Source organism: Miniopterus natalensis, chromosome 9 (genome assembly GCF_054644295.1).
Source record: "Miniopterus natalensis isolate mMinNat1 chromosome 9, mMinNat1.hap1, whole genome shotgun sequence".
Taxonomy (NCBI): domain Eukaryota; kingdom Metazoa; phylum Chordata; class Mammalia; order Chiroptera; family Miniopteridae; genus Miniopterus; species Miniopterus natalensis.
The window spans coordinates 82,285,049-82,310,374 of NC_142089.1; the positions used below are offsets into that span (position 1 = coordinate 82,285,049).

The window sequence follows — 25,326 nt, forward strand, 5'->3', positions numbered from 1 at the left end:
TGAGCCACACTGCTGGGCTGAGCTTCAGCAGTGGTATATAGGCGTATAGTATTTCATTGTATGGAGGTACTATTTCTTATTTCACCTCTCTTCTAGTGGTAGATAACTTAATTTTTTTAAGTTGCTCTTTTTTGGTGATTATAAACAGCAGTGCAGTGAACATTTGTTGTCTGTGGACATTTTAGTTCTCGGGCTTTTTGCTATTATAACAATGCTGCTGTGACATCCAGGACCTGCCTCCTGGTGCACATGCGTAAGAGTTTCATACATGTTTAGGAGAAGGCTTTCTGGGTTACAGAAGATGCACATGTCCGTTCTACACGGTAGTACCAAGTTGTTACCCATAGTAGTTATCTCAGTTTATCAGAAACTACCCTGAACTGGTATTTATTAATTCCTTAACTTAAATTTCCCCAATTATTCCATTTTTACTTCTAGACAGCATCTCAGGTGTAATCTTTGTTCACTGTCCTTGTGACACACACTTTTGGAGCCTGATTGGCTCCCCATTACCCCATTCTCTCCAGACGCCCTCCAACTGCTTCTTCACTGTGTTGCAGTTGGGGCTTTACCAGGTGGGATGGTGTCACCTCACCCAGTCCCCTTCTAGTCTGCACAGATGATCTCAGCGTCTGCTCTGGTGTCCACGAGCACACACATTATTGGCCCTGTCCAAGTACAGCTGATCTCCATTGTTTCTAGGTGCTTGAGGTTTTATCCAACCAGAAGTAGTTCCTTCAAAATTAAAAATAATACTATGGAATTAGTTTTTATGACAATTATATTTCATCAAACTACTTGAGAGAAAACATTTATGTCACCAAATGTTGGACTCTAGGATTTTTCATTAATTACCAGTTGACACTCCAAACCCCACAGCTGTATCGATACTGTTAATTGTTGATTATTGGGTTTTTGAACAGAGAGGAGCAATGACCTGTGCTGTGCTGTTTGCTGTGTTTATCACAGACGCTGAAGTTTAAGAAGGTCTCTCTGCTGGGGTGGAGTGATGGTGGTATAACAGCCCTCATTGCTGCTGCAAAATACCCATCCTACATCCACAAGATGGTGATTTGGGGGGCCAATGCCTACGTGACCGAGGAAGATGAGATGATTTACCAAGGTAGGCTCCATGAACGGGAGGCGTCATGATGAGTAGCACTCCTCCCCCCCAAGTTCTTACTTGAAATGTGCTGATAAGCCACGTCTCATCCTCTCCCAGTCTCAATTCTAAGGCAGGAAGAATAACTTCTAAAAGTAGTGCGATTCTAAAGAACTTAATAAACTGATGAACAGAATAGGTTCAATGACATGGGAGCATAGATGAGACTGATGAATGTCAGAGGGATGGAGGAGGGCAGGTGGGTGGAGGGGGAAAGGGTAACCAAAGAATTTATATGCGTATAGGCACAACCCAAGGACACGGACTATGAGGAGGAGAGGGACTGGGGAGGGGGAAGGAACGGAGTGGAACTGGGGAGAAAAAGGGACATCTGTAATATTTTAAACAAAAATAAAATTTAAAAAAATTAAAAATAATAAAAGTAGTGTGATTTCACCAGTCTGTTTTAAAGCTTTCTCTTTCCAGAATTGCTACTTCTCTGATTCAGGAAAGGGCTAAATCAGTATTTGCATTTTCTCCTGATAGTGAACTTCAAGGATGGAGAGGTTTGATGTGAAGTATCATTCATATCCTCACTTAAAATAATGTGGGTGCAAAAGGGAACATTGTATTCAAATATGAAACCTTGTATCTTGATCAAGAATTTCTGTGCTATTCACATTTTTTGAAGTTGCCCTTCAGGCTCATCTTTAAGGTTTTTAGAGACATGAAAACAAGGGCCAGATCCAGCTCACCAAGTGTTTGTGAGGCCCAGGCACCGATGGGGAGGCTGGCGAGGCGAGTCCTGGGGACCAGTGTGGGGTGTCCGTCTTCCTCGCTATTTCCGCCTCCACTCCCAGCGATGCTGCCCGGGCTGGACTGGTGGCCACTGACACATTGGCGATTGTTGGTTACAACTAGGTACCAGTCATGGAATTTCAGTTGGCAATTCAGGAGTTGCTTACTCTCCAGCAGGCTGCCCAAATTGAGACCTCTGCACTCTGGGGAGGAGAGAAGGGCATATAAGGATCTGGGGGTCCCTGGGGCACAAAGTGAAATTGGCCTGGCTACCCTACCCCCACCCCAGGCTGGCCTGGCCCACCAGGACCCTTCTCATCAGGCCAGGAACTTTCTGTCCTGAGTGTGTTTCTGTAGGTTCCCAGGACTTTGTGTCCTGAGTGTGTTTCTTACCCCAGGCAGCTAGGGCCAGGCTAGGATCAGAAGTTTCTCTCCTCTATCTATATAATATCTTCAGTTTTGCCTCTTGGCCCACACAGCCTAAAATATTTACTCCCTGGTTCTTTACAGGAATAGTTTGCAGGCTCGTGCACTAGAATATTATAAGTCTAGCCTTTCTCAGCTCTTCTGCAGTTCACATGACTTAAGCAAGCTATCTAATGGCAGTGTTTCAGTGTAGAATCTTAGTTCCTGACAGTTTCTGTTTGGTAAAGAACTATGAAACTCTTAAGTGATAAGTCTGATTTAGATACCAATCCCAGTCGGTACTCCAGCCTGTCCTTACTGTATCCCCACCTGGTCCCAAAGAGAGTGGCTGTCTTCTGCAAACTAAGCCATTCTGCTTTGCAGCTGGTCCTTTCCCTCCCGCTGCCTCTAGGACAGGGTGCCTCCCTCTCCTGACTTCTCTCCCTGGACCTTTCCCTCAGCCCTCAAAGGTAGGCATGGTTCCTCCTCCAAAAGGCTGCCCTTCTTACCTGTAGTTACTACCTTACAACTCTTTGTTCTTTCGTACAATCCTGTGGAAAGAGTTGTCCTGTGGAAAGAGTTGTCTGCACTCTGCTCCTACACATGCTCCTTGCATTCCTTCTTTAGTCCATCCTGGCCCATACTGAAACGTTCTCATTGAGATAAGTATAATCTCCTTACTGTCAAGTCCAGTGGATTCTTTTAGAGTTGTTCATGGTGTTCCCTTGTTACTTTTTAAAGTTTGTAAGGGCTATAGTGATACTCCCTCTTTGTTCCCTGAGACTGGTCATTTGTATCATCTCTTTTTATCCTGACCAGATTAACTAGAGAATTATCAATCTCATTGATTTTTTCAAAGAACTAGATTTTGGTTTTATTAATTTCTTACTGTTGTTTTCTCTGTTTTGAATTTCATTGTGTGTGCTCTTAATTATTTTCTTCTTTCTGATTGCTTTGTGTTGTAATTTGCTTTTTTTTTTTTTGCTAATCAAAGTAGAAGCTTAGTGTATTGATTTAGAACTTTCTTCTTTTTAATATAAAAATTTACTGCTATAAATTTCCCTCTACTGCTTTGGCTGTATCCTACAAATTTTGATAGGTTGTATTTTCTTTCAGTTTAAAATATCTTATACTATCCCTTCAGACTTCCTCTTTGACCCATGGTTATTTAGAAATATGATTTAATTTACAGATATTAAGGATTTCTCAGACACCTTTCTGTTATTGGCTTCTAGTATAATTCCTTAATGTTCAGAAAAAATACTTTGTATGATTTCAATTCTTTCACATTTGATTTATATCCTAGAATATAGTCTATCTTGGTAAATGTTCTATGTGCATTTGAAAATAATATGCATTGTGCTGCTTTCAGGTGGTGTGTTCTATAAATGTCGGTTAGGTGAAGCTGGCCGGTGGCGTTGCTCAGGCCTTCTGTATCCCTTCTTGTTTTTCTCTCCTTGTTCTGTCAGTAATGGGGAGAGAAATGTTGCAGTCTCCAGATACGATTGTGGATTTGTCTCTTTCTACTTTTAGTTCTTGCTTTGTTTATTTTGGAGCACCGAATTTGGGAAATTTGTAGTCACTATGCTATCAGATACTTTTTCTTTGTCAGTGTCCTTCTCGTCTTCTGGAATTCCAATGGCACACGTGTTATGATGTCTGCCCACTCTCTCCTTAACTTGTGTGAAGATGGCTTCCCACCCACCAGTCCAGAGAAAACTGCCTCTCTGCTGCCGTGCCCACTGCACACCTACTGCTCTCTGGTTCCTTGGTCATTCTGCAGCATTTGAAAATACACCTGTGATATTTATAACATTGACCTCACACCTCTTCTTGAAGCTTTCTGTCTTGAAGTTCTTGCCATCGTGTTCTCTCATCTTCCCCCTCCTATCTCTGGTTTTCTCTGCTTTGACACATGCTCACTCTTCCCTGCTGAGCCCTGTGACGTTGGGGTCTCCCACACGCCACCCTTGACACTCTGCTCCTTTTCTCACTCTTAACCCAAGTAGCTTCACTCAACCCCTTGGCTTCACTGAATTCCCAAACCCCAGATAGCCAGGTTTTTATTCAATTTTCTTACCTGGTTATCTCGTATGTACCTTACATTCAGTATGTCTAAAATTGAACTCAGTCTTTCCTCCACAGACCTGTTCTTCCTGCTAAATTTTTTTATCTTGGTAAATGATTCTCAATGGAATATTTAGAAATAAATAGTATTTTTAATTACTGTTTTTTGAATGCCTGCTGTGAACTAGCGTTTTCACTCCATAGATGTCCCTGTAAATTAGCTGTTACTCAGCCTGTTTTTTAGATGATCATAGAAGTGAGGAAACCTGCTGTAAGGGCATGAAAAAGGCCTCTCTTTTTCCTTGCGGTGGCCTTCCACAATTTATAAGAAGCACCTGATAATTTAACCCCAAGATTGCTGGCTCCTCTAATTCAAACAGCCCCTCTGTTCAAACTGCAGACAAAATAAGCTACTCCCAAGGCTACATTATTGCATCCCCTCCTCCTGCTGTTTTCACAGCTCAGGGATAATTCCCACCAAGGAGTTAGTAGGAAGTTCCCTTCCCCCCTCCCCTCAAACAAGCCTCCTTTGACCTCTTCATCACTTTTGCTCTGAGCATGTTTTACAGGCCTGGAAACAATACTGATAAGACACCTCCCTAGGACACCTGTTGGGCTGTCTCCTGGAAAGCAACCAAAGGGTAACTTTTCAAGACAGCCCCTGGTATCTGTTCAACTTCAAGACATCCCACCCTTCCCTCCTTGTTGCTTAGCAACAGCCCCTGCTTAAAAAGGGAAGCTCCCTTTGTTTCATGCCCTTGCGCTGATTAGCAATGCCCTGGCCCTTTCCCTGGGTGGCGGGTGGAGGAAGTAAATAAACTTCCTCTCTGCGTCTCTTCTTTTAGTTGTGAATTCTTTCACAGCTGTATGGCCAAACCCTAACACCTGCCCTGATAACATAGCTGGGAGGTGGCACTTCCGGTCTGACTGATGGTCAGGCTTTTAGCCTCACCACGGTCACCTGGTGCTCTGCATCTTCCTGTGTTATTCCTTCATTCTGTCTGCAGTCCGCCTTCCCTCCCCTCCTCCTGCCAGGCTCCAGGTCCACACCCTCATTCATGTCTGGTATGGTGTAAATCTCACAATATATTACTTAAACATCCTTCAAGGTCCCCCATAGCTTTCTGGATAAGTAAAATTCAAACTCCTCAGCTCTGCTCACTGAGTCTGTGACCCAGGACCCTCTGTCTTTCTAGATCCATCTCCCACTGCTTTTGTCTTGCCCACACACCCATCCTTCCCTCAGCACCTGAGAACCCCTGAAGTTCTGGCCATAGGGCAGGTTCTCTGCCTCTGTGCCACTGTAGTGGAAAAGACTCAGGCCGTACACCGGAGGAGGCGAAAGGAGACCTTTATTAACGCATGCGGTCCTGGAGGAGGCAGTCTCCAAATTCTGGGCCCCGAACAAAGGGCTTGGGTCAGCTTTATAGGGTCGGAGGTCCGGCCTGCTTTTTGGCACGAAAATAGTGGGCGGGGTTACAGAGGTCGGATGAGGTCACATGTACATTCAGGCAGGTAAGCTGATACCTGAAATGGGGAGTCTTCCTAAAATGGCGGCGGTTCCTGCTTCATTTCCCCCCTCTGATGCCATTGTTGCTGCAGCAATTATTGCATCATGATCCATGTCCCTCTCCTCCGGGTCTTCAGTTTCCCGGAGTGACGATAATGGACCCGCTGAAGGGCTAGAATCTTGGCAGTGGCCCTTCTGGTAACAGTGGTTTCTAGGGCCCGGATGGCCGTTCTAATTACATACAGCCTGATAGATATTCCTATTAGGATGATAAGAACAGGCCTGATTAACGGAACGAGCCACTGGACCCAGGCCTGAGTGTCTAGGCCCCAATTCCAGTTCCTAGTCTCCTCTCTGCCTCTCTGTATGCTTCCTTTTAATTCCTTTACTTTCTGTGTTACTTAATGGCCATATTAGGTCCCAACATACCTGCCGCCCGGGTGGTCCATATCCTCGGCACTTGTGAGCCTGGTGGCCCCTAGTTCCCTGCATAACCCCTGTCCAGTAGACCTTATTATTCCAGGTACACTGAGCCTTGTTTGGTTTTGCACAGTCTGGTGGCATGTCAGTGCTATAGGAAAGGGGCTTCCCTCAACTACATACAATACTACACCCGAGAGTCTTATTCTCTCTCTCGGGGTGCTGCACTGGCACCGGGGAACTGTGATAACGGCAGGGGCACTTATAGGAAGCAAACTATATCTCCACACAAACAAGCAAAACTGAGGTATAGTCCCCCAAGGGCTACCCGCCCCCACAGGTTCCAGTCCTGAGGTGCCCTCACCACCAGTCCTACTCCGAAGATTGTGGCGAGGAGCCTGGCAGCTGCGAGGTGCTATTCTGGACAACGATCCATTCGTGGGTCGGTCCTTTCCTTAGCTTCAAGGAGGGTAGCCGCGGCTGGGGCCAGTCCTCAGGTTCTCCGTTGACCTCAGGATCGGCTGCCCTCTTGACTCGGGTGTGATGGACCCAGGGCGCTGCTCCTGCAATCTTAAGGGCAGTAGGGGTTGTTAATATGACTAAGTGGGGTCCCGTCCAAGCCGGCTGGAGTGGCTCCTTCCTCCAGTCCTTAACCCGCATGTAATCTTCTGGCCTAAAAGGGTGTGCTGGCCCCCCTCTAGGGACTGGGTCTGGGCCTAGTCCGGCCTTGTGTACCTGTTCTAGTGTCTTCCCTAGTTTCTGGATATTCCTAGTATGATTGGCTTCCCTGATTATTCGTAGTTCTCCCCTAGGGATGGGCGATATTGCTGGTGGTCGCCCGTACACGAGCTCGAAGGGTGTGTAGCCTGTGGGGTTAGGAGCATTTCAAACCCTGAACAAAGCTAAGGGGAGTAAATCAGGCCATGGCAGGTCAGTCTCTTGATGAACTTTGCTAGTGTCTCCTTCAGAGTTCGATTCATCCGCTCCACCTTCCCTGAGCTTTGAGGTCTGTACGCCGTGGTTAGCCTCCAGGTTATTCTTAGTTGCCTTGCTAGCTCCTAGATGACTTTGGCGACAAAGGCTGGCCCATTATCGCTGCCGATGGAGGTCGGCAGTCCAAAGCGGGGAATTATTTCTCTTAAGAGGGCTTTTACTACCTCTCGGCTTTCCTCAGTCTGGGTGGGGAAAGCCTCTACCCACCCCAAAAAGGCGCAGACAAGGACTAGCAAGTACTTGTAACCCCAGCTTAGCTTTATTTCCGTGAAGTCGACCTGCAGGTCCTCAAAGGGCTGCTGTCCCGTGTTGAATGCCGACGGTCCTTTGTGGGTGTGGAGCAGCGTTGTTCCGCGCGCGGGTTGTATGCCGGGCCACAGTTGTAGCGCATATGCTGGCCAGGTTGGGGAAGTAGTAATATTTCTTTAGCAAGGCCTCCAGGGACGTTTTCCCTAGATGAGTCAGGGTGTGGCGTTGCCTCACTAGATTGCTCGCCTGGGTCTGGGGCACACACAGCCGCCCATCCGGCAGTTCCCAGATGCCAGTCGTAGTCTGAGCACACCCTGTCTGGATTGCCCACTTTTATTCCTCAGAAGTATAGTCCGATTGCGTAGGGCTGAGATCTAACACCGCTCCTTCTAGAGCTGGAGCGGCGGCTGGGGCACTTGCACCCTGGGCTGCTTCCTTAGCCGCTCGATCTGCCCGCCAGTTTCCTTTTGCTGTTTCTGTTCCTTCTCTCTGGTGCCCTCGGCAATGGATTACTGCCACCTTGGCCGGAGCCCATGCTGCCTCTAGCGGCCTAAGAACTTCAGCCCTATTTTTAATGTCCTTCCCCTCGGCGGTAAGTAGTCCTCTCTCCCGGTAGATGGCGCCATGGATATGTACAGTGGCGGAGGCATCCCCGGAATCTGTGTATATACTGACCTTCCTCCCTTCCGACAACTCTAGGGCCCTGATTAATGCCCACAGGTCTGCCCTCCGCGCCGACCACCCAGCTGGTAGGGGTTTTTCCTCTGGTGTTTCTTTCTAGTTTCTCATAGAGGAGGTACTCCTCTCCACTGGGAGTGAGGACTGCCATCACAGACGGTGCCCCGACCTGTAAGTGGGCTTTCCCCGATGGCTGAAAGGAGATCTGGGCCCCTAGTTTGGCCAGCAGGTCCCATCCCAGGAGTGGGACTGGGCACTCTGGGAGGTACAGGAATTCATGTCTCACTTGATGGCCCCCTAATTCTACTGTTCGGGCTTGGCAGAACCTCTTTGGGCCACTCAATAGTCCGATTGCCCCTACAATGGAGATCTCACGCCCCGACGGGGGGGCTATGGCAGTGGTTACCATGGAGTGCTCAGCTCCTGTGTCTACCGTGAAAGGGAGAGTTTGGTCCCCCAGTTAACTTGACCATGGGCTCGTGGGGGCCAAGATTCAGGGAGCCTGGTCTGTCCTAGTCTGAGTCCGTGCCCGTCAGGCTGAGGACAGTTGGGGCGGGGGTCTCAGGCTGAGGAGCACCCTGGATCTGCCTCTTCTTCTTCCTGTTGGGGCACTCCCTTTTCCAGTGCACCCTCGGGGTCAAATGGCGTATAAATTTGGTATGCCTCACACAGTCGCTCCTAGAAATCTCCCGGGGATTCATCTGGTTTTTGGGTCACATTGGCGACTTTAGACATATTGGTGGGCCTTCTGGCTCCTGCTCGGACGCCCCGGAGGAGGGCTTCTCGATACCTCTGCAGCGCCGCCCTGCCCTCTTCGGGGTGGTGGTCCCATTCTGGCCGGACTTCTGGCGCAGCCGTTCTGGCCCACTGTGCCGGGTCTAGTGTCCCCACTGGTGCCGTGGTTTCTAGGTGTTGAAGGGCCCCCTGGAGTATGCGCCGGCGCTCCTCTGTACTGAACAGGGTGAGGAGTAGCTCACGGCAGTTGTACCACGTGGGCCGGTGAGTTTGCATAATTGACTCTATAAGGTCGATTAAGGCCCGCGGTTTTTCAGAGTACGAGGGAGTGTGATGCTTCTAGTTGAGGAGATCTATAGTAGTGAAATGCTGATAGTAGACTATCGTATGCCCTGGTAGCTCAGTCCCATCGGGCCCGACTTGCGGGGGCCCTTGGGTCTCCCTTAAGGGTAGCTGTAGGGCCAGCTTGGGACGGCGTCTGGTTGCCATTGGTGAGGCTGGGACTGCTTCCACCTGACACTGTGGTGAAACTGACGGTGGGGGTGTTTCTAGCTCCCGGGCTTTTGGTTCTGGGGCTCTCGGCTCTGGGGCGTAAGGCAGGGACGTGCTAAATGGTGGCTCTTCCTCTGGGTCACTCCTGTAGATTGGCGAGTGCCGGCCTTCCCTAGGGCAGGCCACTAGTATTCGGGGAGCCTTCTTCTTGGCCCCGGCGACCCCGACGGTTCGGGGCGTCTGTTTCTGGCACTGGCGAAGCCAACTCGGCAGCTCCCCGGCTAGTTCCTGCCACCTGTCTATGTATGTGTACTGGTCGGGATGTCCTGGCTTCCCTGTCACTACTAGGTGTACTGCCCGGATGATCCCCAGATTAAGAGTTCCCTCAGGGGGCCAGCCTACCCCGAATGACAGCCACTTGACCGAGCAGAAAGTGTCAAGCTGATCCGGGGTCATCCAGGGGTCCTGTCCCTTGAACTGGTCAAAGTTCCTAAGCATACAACCTAATACCGTTGATGAGGTGCCCCCCATAGCTCTTCCTCCCACGTCGGTGCAGACAAACAAGGGAGGGGTATTCAGTTCGCCCGCCTGGCCACTCCCCTCGCGGGGATTTAGGTGCCTCTTAGCTTTGGCAGGTCAGTATAAACCCCTGACCCGGATCAGACTTGCAGGGAGGGACGGGGTCCCCCAGAGTCTGACGCCGCCCTGAGCCGTATGAGGTCACCATGGAACCGCAGGTTGGGGCCCACTCAGACTCCATGGGCGAGCGCCTGTGGAGCCGCACAGACATTCACTCACTCACCGCACGCTCCAGTCAAGTGAGTCTAGACATCCCCGCCCGATAGGATGTCCCTGCCTGTGGCCAAAGGGCCAAGAGAGGTGATCAGTCTCTCCTTCCACCCAGAGGGTGGGCCTGGTCTCGGGCTCCTGTTCCCCAGGGCATTCACTGGTTCCGAAGAGATCTCGTCCCGTGTCCAGATCCGTTCGTTCTCCCCCAGCAGCCCGGGTGGGTGGACTCTGCGGGTGGCCGTCCACGGGGCTCTGGACGGGCCGGGACCCGAAAAGACTGGGGCACGCGCTTCCCTCCCGCCTCTGAGCTCTGCAGATCCCCCTCAGAGCACTCATGAGCCGTTTCAGGTCAGGGAACCAAAATGTAGCGGAAAAGACTCGGCCGTACACCGGAGGAGGCGAGGGGAGACCTTTATTAACGCATGCGGTCCCGGGGGAGGCATCTCCAAATTCTGGGCCCTGAACAAAGGGCTTGGGTCAGCTTTATAGGGTCGGAGGTCGGGCCTGCTTGTGGGGCGAAAATAGTGGGCGGGGTTACGGAGGTCAGATGAGGTCACATGTACATCCAGGCGGGTAAGCTGAGACCTGAGACGGGGAGTCTCCCTAAAACGGCGGCGGTTCCTGCCTCACCACCACACGTGCTGTTCCTTCTCCCATATCTGCCTGCTGACTTCCGCTCTCGCTGACTTAGAAATAGCAGTGTAACCTCCAGGCAGCCCCGCCACGGCCACCCCTTCCCACTGCCCCTGAGCTCACTGACCCTCTTTCCTTCTCCAACCTCCCCATGACACCCAGTTCTCTCTAATACCACGGTTGTTCACAAGTTCCTGACTGAGGAGCAGAGAGCACATCTCGTTCGGGTTTGTATGTGTTGTGACTAGCACAGCAGGCTTCCAATAATGTTTACTGGACTAATTTACTAATTGATGAATGAGTGTTTTCTTCACTAAGATTCGAGTGCTAATCACAAATTATATGCTCAAAAAAGAAGCATGTCAGTTTCTTTTTGGATAGAAATTAGTTGTTTTGGATCAGCAAACAGTTTGATCCAATTGCTTATTTTAGGTACTTAACTATGAAACATAATTACTACTTATTTTTGGTGGAAATTATGCTTTGGTGTAAAACTGGCTTCATCTTTTAAGAAATGACAGAAGTAAATATATAAATGCATGGAATATTTTTGAGTGCTTATGTGCCAGGCACTGTTGTTAGCACATTTCACATCTAACTTGTTTACTTTTATCCCATAGTGTTATTATAATTCTCATTTTTCAGGTAAGGAAACTGTAGCACAGAGAAGTAAGGAACTTGCTCAGAGCTAGGAAGTGCCAGGGCTGGGATCAGGCACAGGCAGTGTGACCGCCAAGCCTGTGCTCTGAGCCACCGTGCTTGGTGTGACGTCTGGCTGCCCAGCCGCAGTTGGGCTTCCCTACCCTTGAGAGTCAAGTCGTTTTTCCTGTGGGAGTCTAAGGTCTTGCCCAGATTTAACATTCCTGTGGGTGCTTCTTGCTCCAAATGCCTGGCTTTACTAAGTTAATGCATTCTGAGGATCGCTTGCTGTCCCAAGTGGAGGAATTTACATTTTTGCAAGAAAAATATCTTTGAATTGAACATTAGCCAATTTGGTTCTTAAAAGGTCTTGGCCTTCCCACCACGGAGCACTTTCTTTACTTTGTAAAAATTTATATAAATTTATAAAATATGTACATTTAAACTATTATGTAAAATATATTAACATTACACATTGTTATATGAATGTCTACTAATATGTTAGATATATAAATCATAAACAAACATGGTTATATTTTTGTTATATATTATAATATATGTTTATTATATAGTTTGTTTTTGAACTATACAGAGTGATTTCACACTGTACCTTGTTTTCTTTGACTCTTCAGTGAACATTATACTTATAAGACTCATTCATGATGTTGCTGTATCATACTCCATTGAGCAAGCATTGCGTTTTTTTCCTTTTCTTTGATCAGTGGACAGTCGGTCTGTTTCTAGAGTTGTATGAATGTTCTGGTACACATCCCGTGGGCATGTGAGCCACAGTGACTCTCCAGGGTGTACGGAATTGCTGAGTGTTGTGGAATGCAAGTATACCCCATTACCAGTGACAGATTGTTCCACAACTAAATAAATTTACACTCTACCAGCAATGTATGAGATACTTTAATGTAGGTCCTCATTAAAAATTTGCAATCATCAGACTTCTTTTTTTAAAAATTTATCTTTATTGTTGAAAGTATTACAGATATCCCCCCTCTTTCCCCCATTGATCCCCTCCACCCCACATCCCACCTCCCTAGACCTTCTTCACACTACTGTCCCTGTCCATGGGTTATACATATATGGATAGAAGTTCTATGATTAATCTCTCCCCACCTACTCCCCCACCCGCGCCTTCCCACTGAGATCCCTCAGTCTGTTCCGTGCTCCCATGTCTCTGGATCTATTTTGTTCTTCAGTCTATTTTGTTTATTAGATTCCACATATGAGTGAGATCATATAAAACTGAATCAGGAAGAATCAGAAAACCTGAATAACTAATAACAACTGATGAAATTGAAGCAGCAATAAAAAACTCCCAGCAAACAAAAGCCCTAGTCCAGATGGCTTCACAGGGAGCTCTCTAATTCTTTAAGTTGTAGGGTTAGGTAGTTTACTAAAAATTGTTCTTGCCTTTTGAGGGAGACCTGCAGTGCTATGAACTTCCCTCTCAGAACTGCTTTCGCTGTGTCCCATAGATTTTGGGTTGTTGTGTGTTCATTTTCACTTGTTTCCAGGAAGTTTTTGGTTTCTTTCTTGATCTTATTGGTAACCCATTCATTGTTTGATAACATGCTATTTAGCCTCCATGCATTTGAATGTTTTTGAGTGTTTTTACTGTAGTTGATTTCTAATTTCATGTCACTGTGGTCCGAGATGATGCTTGATATGATTTCAATCTTCTTGAACTTGTAGAGACTTGTTTTGTGTCCTAACATGTGGTCTACCTTTGAGCATGACCCATGTGCACTTGAGAGGAGTGTATATTTTGCAGCTTTGGGGTGAAATGTCCTGTAAATATCAATTAAGTCTATCTGATCTAGTGTGCCATTTAGTCACTGTTTCTGTGTTGACTTTTTGTCTGGAAGATGTATCCAGTGAAGTCAGTGGGGTGTTAAAGTCCCCAACTATGACTGCATTGCTGTTGATCTCTCCCTTAAAGTCCTTAAGGTTATTATGGATAGGTCCTTATTTATTGCCATTTTAATTCTTTATGCCTATGTTTGTCTCTCTGTTTCTTTTTATTATTACAGCAGTCCTTAAAGATTTCTTGCAATGCTTCTATTTCTACTTCTAATTACAGCAGTCCCTTTAATATTTCCTGCAATGCTGATTTGGTGGTGACAAACTCCTTTAGCCTTTTTTTGTCTGGGAAGCTCTTTATTTCACCATCTTTTTTAAATGATAGCCTGGCTGGATAGAGCAGTCTTGGTTTCAGATCCTTGTTTTACATTACTTTGAATACTTCATGCCATTCCCTTCTGGCTTGTAGAGTTTCTGATGAGAAGTCAGCTGACAGCCTTGTGGGAGCTCCTTTGTAGGTAGCAGATTGCTTTTCTCTTGCTGCCTTTAGTATTCTCTCTTTGTTTTGAATTTTTGGCATTTTAATTATGATGTGTCTGTGTGTGGGCCTCTTTGGATTTTTCTTTCTTGGGACTCTCTGTGCCTCCTGAACTTGTGTGACTTTTTCCTTGACCAGGTTAGGAAAGTTTTCTGCCATTATTTCTTCAAACAGGTTCTCTAACCCTTGCTCACGTTTGACCTTTGGCATTCCTATGGTGTGAATATTGTTACGTTTCATGTTATCCCACAGCTCCCTTAAACTGTCCTCCTGTTTTTTAATTGTTTTTTCTTTTTGGATGTCTAATTGAGTGATGTTTTTTCTACCTTGTCTTCTAACTTGATCTGATCCTCAGCTTCCTCTAATCTTCTCTTATTCCTTCCAATATATTCTTTATTTCTGCTATGTCATTCTTAATTTCTATCTGGTCATTTTTCATAGTTTCCATATCTTTTTTCATACTATTGAGCATCCTTACAATCAGTATTCTGAACTCTATATCTGAAAAATTCCTTATTTTCATTTCATTTAGCTCTTCATCTGGAGACTTGTTTTTTCATTCGGGGCTTAGTTTTTTGTTGCCTCATTTTGGCTGCCTATTTGGGTTTGTTTCTATGTATTAGGTAGGCCTTCTAGGACTCTCAGTCTTTTTGGACCATTTCTGGTGCAGGCCAATGTCAGGCGCTGTTTGTGACTGGCCCTGAGTACCCTATTTTGCTTGAGGTCCCCTCTATTGGGGCTGGGCACATTTGGACAGGACCAAGATGCACAACAGAGTCTGCTTTTCCAAGGGCCAGGTCCAGAAGCAGATCAGGCAAAGATGCAAAGCACTCTGAGGTCTGCCCCTGCCTGCAGGCTGATTAATCTGATTTTCTTAATGAGCCTCAGGCTGTAGAAACTCCACAGGGTAGGGCAAGAGGTTTTCCAGCAGGGTAGGGCAGTTGCTTCCCCTCCAGGCAAAAACTGCTTGGAAGGTAAGTGTCTGCCTGTGAAAGATGCCCTCTGCAGTTTGGGGGAATGACTCCACACAGGAATCCAGTGGGGTGCCCTCTGAGCTCTATCTCCAGTGCCCACAACCCCAGATCCTCCTCACACAGCTCCAGTTCACTCTGCCCTCCCTCTTCTGGAGCCCAAGGTGAGTGGCTGCACAGAAAACTTTGTGCATTGGCCCTTTAAGAGGGTGCCTGCATTTCTAGCCATGTCTCCCTGGGAGACAGAAACCTTGCTGCTTTTCACAGCCAGATGTTATGTGGGCACCTTTCTCAATTCTGGTGCTCTGAGCTGGGAAGCCCAGACTGGGGCGTAGGCTCCAGAGTCCTCAGTGGGAACCGCCCCCAGCTGAGATCTCTCTCAGGACCTTCAGCTGCTGCCTGTGGGAACCCAGCCAGCCATGTCACCTCTGTACTTCCTACCAGACTCTATGTGGTCTCCCCTTTTCCTCTTTGGTCATGAGGGTGCTCTCCAGTTGGTATTCAGTTGCAGTTGATTATTGAGGATGGCTTTTCTGTATTTTAGTTGTAAGTCCAGTTTGGTCCTGGGAGAGTGTCAGTGTAGCTTCCACTCAGTCTGTTGCCATCTTTCTATCAGACTTCTTCAGTCTGGCCAAATGGATGAAAATGGTATTTTATTTGTGGTCTAAATTTCATTTTTCTATTATTAGTGGGGATGAGGATTTTTTTATGTGTTTATGCACCACTGGCTTTTCTTCTGTACTACACTGATTCGTGTCATTTCTTTTTATTATTAAAATTTTACTAGGCAATGGTTATACATATAACACAGTATGTTTAACAGATAAACCTTATCAGGTGTAACAACAGACTAGAACACTTCCAACATTACTTCAGTGCTATTGGCTTGCAGATGGGGGTTGTTTTTTGTTTTTTGAAAATCTGATTGCTAACCCCTTGCTGGTTAGTAATTGTGTTAGTAGTTATGTTGTGTACAACCTGTGGCTTGTCTTTTGCTTTCTTTATGTACAAAGCTATTTAATTTAATATAAGGAAATGTTACACTGTTTTACTTTCTCACTAGCCTTGCAGATTTTGTTTGTTTTTACATTCACCAAGCTGTCTGTCAGTGACTCTGCTCACCTTCCTTCTTTCATCCCAGACATTCCTTCTAAGGGCCTTTCTCTCTTTCCTGAAATTACTCTTTACAATTTCTTTAAGGGAAGGTCTGTTAATAGTAAACTCAGCTTTTACCTAAGAATGTCTTTTATGTCACCCTCATTCTTGAAAGATTGTTTGGCTAAGACAGAAATATAAGTGGAAAATTATCTTCTCCAACATTACACTGTCTTCTTCTTTCCTTAACTGCTGTTGAGAAGTTTTGTCAGTTGATGTCCTCCCTGTGGAGTGATGTGTCTTATCTCTGCCTGTTTTTCAGATTCTCTCTTTTCCTTTGACGCGTTCCTGATTTTCTGTTCTGTGTCTAAGTGTGACTTCTTTTTATTTCTCTTATTTGGATAACATTTAATTTGTGAATTCTTTGATCAGTTCTGAAAAGCATTCTTGCATTCCCCTTTCATACTGCCTGTCCCGTGTCTCCTTTCCTCTTTGCTGGGGCTGGTTGGACGTGTAGACCTTGTCTTTCCATTCTCCCAACCTCTACTCCAGCTTCTTATCTCAAGGTCGGGGGTTCTGCATAATTCTTTAAGCTTTCTCTTCCAACTTTTTAGTCCTTCCATTAGCTTTGTAAGGATTCTGATTGTTCTGTGATCTCAATTAGGAGGAGTATTTACTTATGTTACTCTGGGAACCACAGGGAAGACCAGTGAGCATCGTGAGAGAATGCTTCCTCCACAGAGCGTGTGCATTCACTGCTCCTGGGAACCACAAGGCCCCACCAGGCAGTGGAGTTTGCATCTCAGCCTAACATGGGAATCTCAGGTTCACTGCACCCTCCCAACCCCATTAATAGTCACATTTTCCCCAAAAGCAGCCCTGCCTTTTAGTAGTCTTATCACTTTTTGTTCTATTTTCTGGGTTCGCTTTCCCTTACACATACAGTATATTCTCACACACATTCCTAGTCTAGTCCATTACTGCAACTCCAACAGTGCAACAAAAACTGTATATCATAAAGATCTAGTTCCACTGAGAGCGGACCTTCAGAGGGTGTTGTCCGTTATATAGCCAGAAGTAAAAATATCTACAGGGAATTTTTTTAAATTTATTTTATAAAGTCTCCCTACCCTCCTTTCCCTCTGCTAGTCACTATAATGTTGTCTTTGTTAGATTGCGGGGGAGGGTTGTCGTGTTTGTTTGTTTTTTCTTAATCCCTTCACCTTTCTCACCCAGCCCCTCCCCCCCTTGCCTCTGACAGCTGTCAGTCTGTTCTCTGTATCTGAGTCTGTTTCTGTTTCGTTTGTTTGTATAATTTGTTCATTAGATTCCACATATGAGTGAGATCATGTGATATTTGTCTTTCTCTGACTGGCTTATTTCACTGAGCACAATTCTCTCCAGGTCCATCAGTGCTGTTGCAAAGGGTAAGGGGTCCTTCTTTTTCACGTCCGAGTAGCATTCTGCCCACAGGGAAACTGGCCATCTTCATAGGATCTTGCTAGTACCTCCCTCCATCCCCCATCTTTCAACTTTCCTTTTTCTTCTTCCCAAATCTCCCCTACCTCTTAATTTTCCAGTTCCTCTCTGCAGTTCTCTCTGAAGCCTTTTCACTTTTGCACAGAGATTTCTGCTCCCCTCCGCCTCTTATTCAACTCTGGGCACCCCCACAGATGAAGCAGTCAGAGAGCAGAGGCAACACTGTAGCAGGACCTTCCTCCTGAGAAGGCAGCTGTAAGTAGCCATTTCCCTATTTCATTATTTCCACTCTCTGAGTACATACTGCGCATCTGCTGGGGCTTGGCGCGGTCTGAGTGCTGTCCAAGGTCTTACTCAGTGTGAATTCTCACCATCAGTGTCACGGTGCCTTCAAGGTGCATCTTGTAGCAGAAGCCCCGTATGAGAAGCTCCACACGAGCACTGTTTGCTGTGCTCAGATGGGTAGCATCTGTGTGCAGTGCATCTGGAGAGGCATGGAAGAGATTAGCTGAGTGAGTGATGTGTGTGTTTATTTTAGCTACACTCCCTAGTCTAATAATCATCTACAGTATCGTTTGAAGTTAGTATTTAGCCTTTTACACCCATATTTCTTCAGTAGCAGAAATGAAAATAAATCATTTGTGTGCACTTCTCAATGTACATAAATACAATTCAGAAAAAAACCCTCTTTTGTAAACAATGTCACCCTTACTCAGATGGCCCTGATTAGAGGACTATCTTTTTTAAGTTGTATGCCTTTAGCAGACAGCAGTAAGTGCAGATCTGGTTTCGTCCACGTGGTAAGAATTTACTGTGTGCTTGCTTTGTCCCCAGCACTGGTCAGGCCCTGGGGTGCCGTGGGCGACAAAGCAAAGCGCAGTCCTTCACACTGGGGGGCTACATCCTGGTGGGGAGACAGACACTCAGCCGCGGGCAGGGAAAGCGCTGGGAAGGAGTGGTAAGTGCTAGGCAGAGTAGGAGGGGCAGGGTGGTCTGAAGGAAAGGCCTCGCAACCCAGATGGAGGGAGGAGTGAGCCGTGGAAGCCTGGGTAAGTGTTCTTGGCCGACAGAACAGCAGGCAGTGGCTCTGAGCTGCACTGTGCTTGGAACATTTGCAGGTAAACTTTAGTATGACACTAAACCTGTTCCTGTTCACACTTGTATTTTTCAGGTATCCGAGATGTTTCTAAGTGGAGTGAGAAAACGAAAAAGCCTCTGGAAGCCCTATATGGGCATGACTACTTTGCAAAAACCTGTGAAAAGTGGGTGGATGGCATCAAACAGTTTAAACATCTTCCGGATGGTAGGTTACCTGAACTATTTAATGGTTCCTTTGCTGAGTATAGAGGTTGCCTGAGTTCCTCCATGAAGTTCCAGAACCCTCGGGGCTGAATGCATTCGCCCGCCACCCTCACGCTGAGGCACGAACACAGGGCACTCCTCAGGTGCACAGGGCAAGTTCTTAGGTTTTAGATCTACCTTACTGAGACAGATTGTCTATAGTGCAGAGGTTCATACTGTTGAGTCTTTAATAGCAGGCTGATCTTTTTTCCTTCTAATAACTTGTGTGTGATGCCAAAATAATTCTCCAGAAGCCTCCAATAGTCTTTGTTTTCTAACTTCAGAATGAGGGATTGGAAACCGAACAAGCTGCAGCATGCTCATTTTCTGTTTGCGCGTTTAGGTGGGCTGCCCCAGGACAGAGAAGGGGGGCTCTGTTGTGACCTTCAGCCCCCCCCCCCCCCCCCCCCCCCGGCCTGGCAGGAGGAGGAGTGCTCCACTCTTCCCCATCTTCAGGACTAAGTGTTAAGTGTATGACTGTAGCCCTAATTGATGTCTCCTGGTCTTTATCTGAAAAATTAACATGCTTTCCAGCTACAGTAAGAACTGACATCTTTAAGAGAAATTCTGAATTAAAGTACTTTATATAGATATTCACATTTGTTATCGATCACATTTCTTTTTTAAATCACTGAAAGAACAGAGAGTAGCTAAGATCATTGGGACCAAAGGACCAATTTTATCTCTTAAGTAATAATTTCCAGAATGAGTCATCTGTCAAAACTTTCACAATGGAAAGGACATTTGGAAATGTTACTTTCTTGGCTTAAGTTCAAAGCAGCAGGTATCTCCTGTTCAAACGCAATCTCCACTCATAGAAGCAGGCCGGTGAAATCCACTTCCCTCGGCTCTTAAAGCAAACAAAGAAATTCTGTAAACAGTGTCTGAGACAGTCTCCATTAGAGAAGGCGACTTTGAAATGAAGACTTTATGCTGTCTTGAAGAGAGTAGTGAAAAGGTAGGATTACTCAAAGGTACAAGCAGAATTAAATGGGCAGTTCAAAAATATGTCCTGTATTTGCTAAAATTAAAAACTTCTGCTCTGTAGAAGGCCTGTCAAAGACTCAAAGGACTAGAAGAGACATTTTCAAAGACCATCTGGTAAAGGACTATTATCCGAAACACACAAAGAACTCTTAAAAGTGAACAGTAAGAAAGCAACCTGGTTAAAAGATGGGCCAGCAACAGCGAGGTCCCCTCCACACCCTTTAGAACGGCCACGGAGGGATTCTGGGACAGTGAATCGCCCTCTGCGAGACACCATAGTGGACACGTGTCCAAACACATAGGGTGCCCAGCACCACTAGTGGACCCTGAGGAGAACTGTGGATGCTGGGTGACGCTGGTGGCCAGTGGAGGTTCATCTGCTGTAAAAACGTGCCCCTGGGGGGCGTTGGGGAGGGGTCTAGGGGAACCTACTATTCACTCGGTTTTGCTGTACGCCTAAAACTCTAAAAAGCAAAATCTATTTTAAAAGAGAAGGGGAGAGAGAAAATGTCATCACTGGAGGGTTTACATTCAGGCATCAGGCATCTTAAGCAAGATGGTTGGGAAGCCACTGGTCTCCCTTCATACTGATGGGCCTGGCAGGGGCCCTTTCCCAGGGTTGCACACTCCAGCTCACGGGTGCCCAGGCGAGCGTGGGGGCTCACTGCTCAGACTCGGAGCCAGGCCTGGGCGTGAATCCTGGTTTCGCCCCTTGCTTGCTGTGAGAATGGATGCCGGCGGGCCATCTAGCTTCTCTCAGCTGCGGCTGCCTGGGTGGGAGCTGCGGGCGCTGCCGACTCCCAGGGCGTCGGGGTGTTTCCCGCGCCCAGCTGCGGAGCGGCACCGGGGGCGGGGCGGGGCGGGGCCGGGAGAGGGGCGGGTTTGCAGGCGGCTGTGCCAGCAGCGCTCCCGGCGTCCGGGGCCTGGGCGACGAGCGGGCCGCACCGCAGCTCCAGTCACCGAGCCCCGGCCGCCGCGGTCGCCCCGGACCGCAGAGGGGCGCTGCAGAGGCCGGGGAAACACCCCCTGCCCCGGCGCCTTCCCCTAGGCCCCGGCTGGCCGGAGGGAGAGGCGGGTGTGGCAGACCCCGCGGCCGGCTGCGGGGCTGCGGGGCGCCCGCTGCCGCCGGGAACCTGGGCTCTGGGACCCCTTCCCCTTGGCCACCCCAGGGAGCTGGGATTAATCCCGGTGTGACCAGCGGGGGCCGCTCGCCGGGGCTGAGGACCCGCGGCGGCCGCACGGGGCTGAGCCCAGGCCGTGCGTGTCCGCGGGCGGTCCTGGCGCGGGGTCTCCTCCCGTGGGCGGCCGCCTGCGGTCCTGGCGCGGGGTCTCCTCCCCGTGGGCGGCCGCCTGCGGTCCTGGCGCGGGGTCTCCTCCCGTGGGCGGCCGCCTGCGGCCCTGGCGCGGGGTCTCCTCCCCGTGGGCGGCCGCCTGCGGTCCTGGCGCGGGGTCTCCTCCCCGTGGGCGGCCGCCTGCGGTCCTGGCGCGGGGTCTCCTCCCGTGGGCGGCTGCCTGTGGCGCGGGCCGCGGGCGGCTGGCCCCGCGTTGGCAGACGGCGCGTCCTCGAGCGGAGGGCCGCGGGCCCCCCTTTTCCTGCTGTGTCGCCTGAATTAGAGCTCAAGTCCCCACAGCTCGTGTTCATCAGTGGAGCTTTGAGGGAAACGGGGAAAGCGGGGAACGGCAGGAACCCAGACTCGGGGCGGAGGCGCCTCGGACCCGCCCAGTTCCAGCCGCTGGCTCGGGCCCTGGGGTCGGAGAGGAGTCGGGGGGGGGGGGCGCCCCTCACTGAGCCGCCCCTGACAGGGGTCCGCTCCTCTTCCAGGCATCTGCCGGCACCTGCTGCCGCTGGTCCAGTGCCCCACCCTCATCGTGCACGGCGAGAAGGACCCTCTGGTCCCGCGGTTCCACGCAGACTTCATCCACGCGCACGTGAGGGCGTCCCGGTGAGTCAGGCTCCGCGCTCGGCGGGCTCGCGGGGGAGGATGGCTGCGGGGGACGGGGGGACGGGGGGGGGGGAGGACGGCTGCGGGGGATGGGGACGGGGGGAGGACGGCTGCGGGGGATGGGGACGGGGGGGAGGATGGCTGCGGGGGATGGGGACGGGGGGGAGGATGGCTGCGGGGGATGGGGACGGGGGGAGGACGGCTGCGGGGGATGGGGACGGGGGGAGGACGGCTGCGGGGGATGGGGACGGGGGGAGGACGGCTGCGGGGGATGGGGACGGGGGGAGGACGGCTGCGGGGGATGGGGACGGGGGGAGGACGGCTGCGGGGGATGGGGACGGGGGGAGGATGGCTGCGGGGGATGGGGACGGGGGGGAGGACGGCTGCGGGGGATGGGGACGGGGGAGGATGGCTGCGGGGGATGGGGACGGGGGGGGAGGATGGCTGCGGGGGATGGGGACGGGGGGAGGAGGATGGCTGCGGGGGATGGGGACGGGGGGGAGGATGGCTGCGGGGGATGGGGACGGGGGGAGGACGGCTGCGGGGGATGGGGACGGGGGGAGGACGGCTGCGGGGGATGGGGACGGGGGGGGGAGGACGGCTGCGGGGGATGGGGACGGGGGGAGGACGGCTGCGGGGGATGGGGACGGGGGGAGGACGGCTGCGGGGGATGGGGACGGGGGGGAGGACGGCTGCGGGGGATGGGGACGGGGGGAGGACGGCTGCGGGGGATGGGGACGGGGGGGAGGATGGCTGCGGGGGATGGGGACGGGGGGGAGGATGGCTGCGGGGGATGGGGACGGGGGGGAGGATGGCTGCGGGGGATGGGGACGGGGGGGAGGATGGCTGCGGGGGATGGGGACGGGGGGGGAGGACGGCTGCGGGGGATGGGGACGGGGGGGAGGATGGCTGCGGGGGACGGCGCGGGGGATGGCTGCGGGGGGCGGGCGGTAGCAGGGAGCCCTCCCAGGGGCGGCTGAACCCCTGGGAAAGCTTGGCTTCAGGGCCATCCGGGGTAACTGAGGCGCCTGTGTGTAACTTGCGGGTTTTCAGGCTACTTTATCATTACAAAAGCTCTACTTGCCCAATAAAGAAAATCGGTAAAATCAGGAGACAGAGCGCCCTCTGCTCGGCACCCATTTACGCTCTTCTGTTATTATTTTTGTTTCTTTTTTAAATTTATTTAAAATAGACAGATGTCCCTTTTCCTCCCCAGTGCCCCGCTCCAGCCGCCGTCCCCTCCCCAGGCCCCCTCACTGCCCGGTCCTTGGGCGGCGCACGTGTCCTGCCAGTTCCTTGGCTGCTCTCCCCTCCGCCCACCGCCTCGCCCTCCCGCCGACATCCCCCGTCTGACCTGGAGACTGCCATGCGGGGTGAATGAAACAGGCCAGGCAGGGAAAGGCAGACATCACAGGATCTCGCTCACATGTGGAATCTAAAGAACTAAGTAAACTGACCAACAGAATAGATCCAATGACATGTTTCTTTTTTTAACATAGAAATAATCATATTCTGTACTCGACTCTGATGCTGCTTTTTTCCACTTAAAATTATGTTATAAACTGAGTTATTTCAGCCTTAAACACGTACACACCAGACTATGAACCTGTTACTCAGAACTGCACGTGCCAGCGTGTGCCCAGCCAGTCCAGGGCGGGTCAGGAGCGGAGGCCAGCGTGTGCCCAGCCACTCCGGGCCAGGTCAGGAGCCGAGGCCAGCGTGTGCCCAGCCAGTCCAGGGCGGGTCAGGAGCGGAGGCCAGCGTGTGCCCAGCCACTCCGGGCCGGGTCAGGAGCCGAGGCCAGCGTGTGCCCAGCCACTCCGGGCCAGGTCAGGAGCCGAGGCCAGCGTGTGCCCAGCCACTCCGGGCCGGGTCAGGAACCGAGGCCAGCGTGTGCCCAGCCAGTCCAGGCCGGGTCAGGAGCCGAGGCCAGCGTGTGCCCAGCCACTCCGGGCCGGGTCAGGAGCCGAGGCCAGCGTGTGCCCAGCCACTCCGGGCCGGGTCAGGAGCCGAGGCCAGCGTGTGCCCAGCCACTCCGGGCCAGGTCAGGAGCCGAGGCCAGCGTGTGCCCAGCCAGTCCAGGGCGGGTCAGGAGCGGAGGCCAGCGTGTGCCCAGCCACTCCGGGCCGGGTCAGGAGCCGAGGCCAGCGTGTGCCCAGCCAGTCCGGGCCGGGTCAGGAGCCGAGGCCTGCTGCCTGTTCCCGGGGGCCCTCCTGCCAACCAGCTTTGGGCAGCAGCAGGGGCACAAACGGAGAGAGAGAGCCATTTATGGGCGCAGTGTGGTGAGGACGGGCGGGGAGGGTGTGGAGGAGGGCACCGATAAACGGCATGGGGAAAGTTCAATTTGATTTAAAAAAAGAAAAAATATATTGAGTTAAAAAAAATAGAGAGATTTATATTTTAAATACTTTGGCTGACTCAGGAGCCAGCTTTTGCCAGCCAAAATATATAGCCAGCTATGCCAAGATGGAAATTCAAAGTTGAATAAATTCAGGATTCCTCTTATGTGCAGTGGATGCATATCCTGAAGGAGGAAAGGAGCTGTGACCCTAAGGTAGTTGACCTAATTTTTTTTTTAACAAACATATTGGAAAATAAACATCCAAGTGGGCCTCAGCCCCCTCACAGACTACACATTAATTTCAGAGATACTGTCATTACTCAGGTCTTTGGAATTCTATGGAATTCTTTTGAAATTGGGCTTTTCAGCAGCCTGAGAAAACCCTCCCTCCCTCCCTCCCCCTCGCCCTCCCTCCTGCTCTCCCTCCCTCCCGTCTCCTTTCCCTCCGTGAGCCCACTTCTGACACCTGCTGTGGCCAGCGCTGCCCTGGGAGCTCCCGCGGGTCAGCAGGGAAGCCAGCTCAGAAGCAGTTCCGTACCTCCTAGTCACACTGTTCCAGCTGTATTTTAACAAACATTTCTCAGACTTTTTAAATGTGGGGGACGTCTTCTTACTCTGCAATAAGATACAATAATGTCTATATAGCATTTTATATTTTAAAAGGCATTTTACACACAAAATCTAATTATACTTTACAACTAACTTATGGAAAAGAAATATTTTCCCCATTTTAGAGATAAGAAAATCAAGGCTGAGATGCTAAGTGATCGTCCAAGGTTGCATAGGCAAGTGAAGACAAATCCTAGATGGTTTTTCTCCTCATATAGTGCTTCCCCCCACAGCACAGCTGTGTATATCTCATAAATATACCCTGATTTTAATACGTTGGTGAGATGCCTGGCTTATACACTTGCTGCTCTAGTTAATTGTTTTCTGGCTTCGGAAATGACAGGTTTTGTATACCGGCTCTCGTAGAACATGCATGTCTTCCCTTGGAGAGACAGGCTCAATAAAGGTCAGTCTGCACAAAAGTTTAATGTAGCAGTGCTATTCCAAACCCATCTCCTAACAACAGAATACGTCAGTACGGAGGGAAAAATATTCCCTTCCTGTTCCAATGTTAGTAGTTTCAAGACTGTTTCATGGAAGATCGTTGTCTTAGAGCAACTTTCTTTGGAACAAATCATTTGAAAGGAAAGTGCTATTAGGGGCGATGATCTAAAACTGGCCTTCAACTTACACCTACTCCCTTCCTCTGCTGAAACAGCCCTTTGTGTTGGACATGAATTTACCTAGAGCAGATGTGGCT

The 25,326-nt window shown here is 49.8% G+C and overlaps 1 protein-coding gene across 1 annotated transcript in view; it reads left to right on the forward strand.

Annotated features, from left to right (window-relative positions):
* The window catches only part of BPHL (biphenyl hydrolase like), a 39,934-nt gene that overhangs the window by 9,204 nt on the left and 5,404 nt on the right, over nt 1-25,326 (forward strand). The window contains exons 4-6 of the mRNA XM_087820707.1: nt 970-1,123; nt 18,577-18,708; nt 21,556-21,676. Of these exons, the coding sequence (XP_087676833.1) occupies nt 970-1,123; nt 18,577-18,708; nt 21,556-21,676 (407 nt within the window). The remainder of the gene's footprint in view (nt 1-969; nt 1,124-18,576; nt 18,709-21,555; nt 21,677-25,326) is intronic.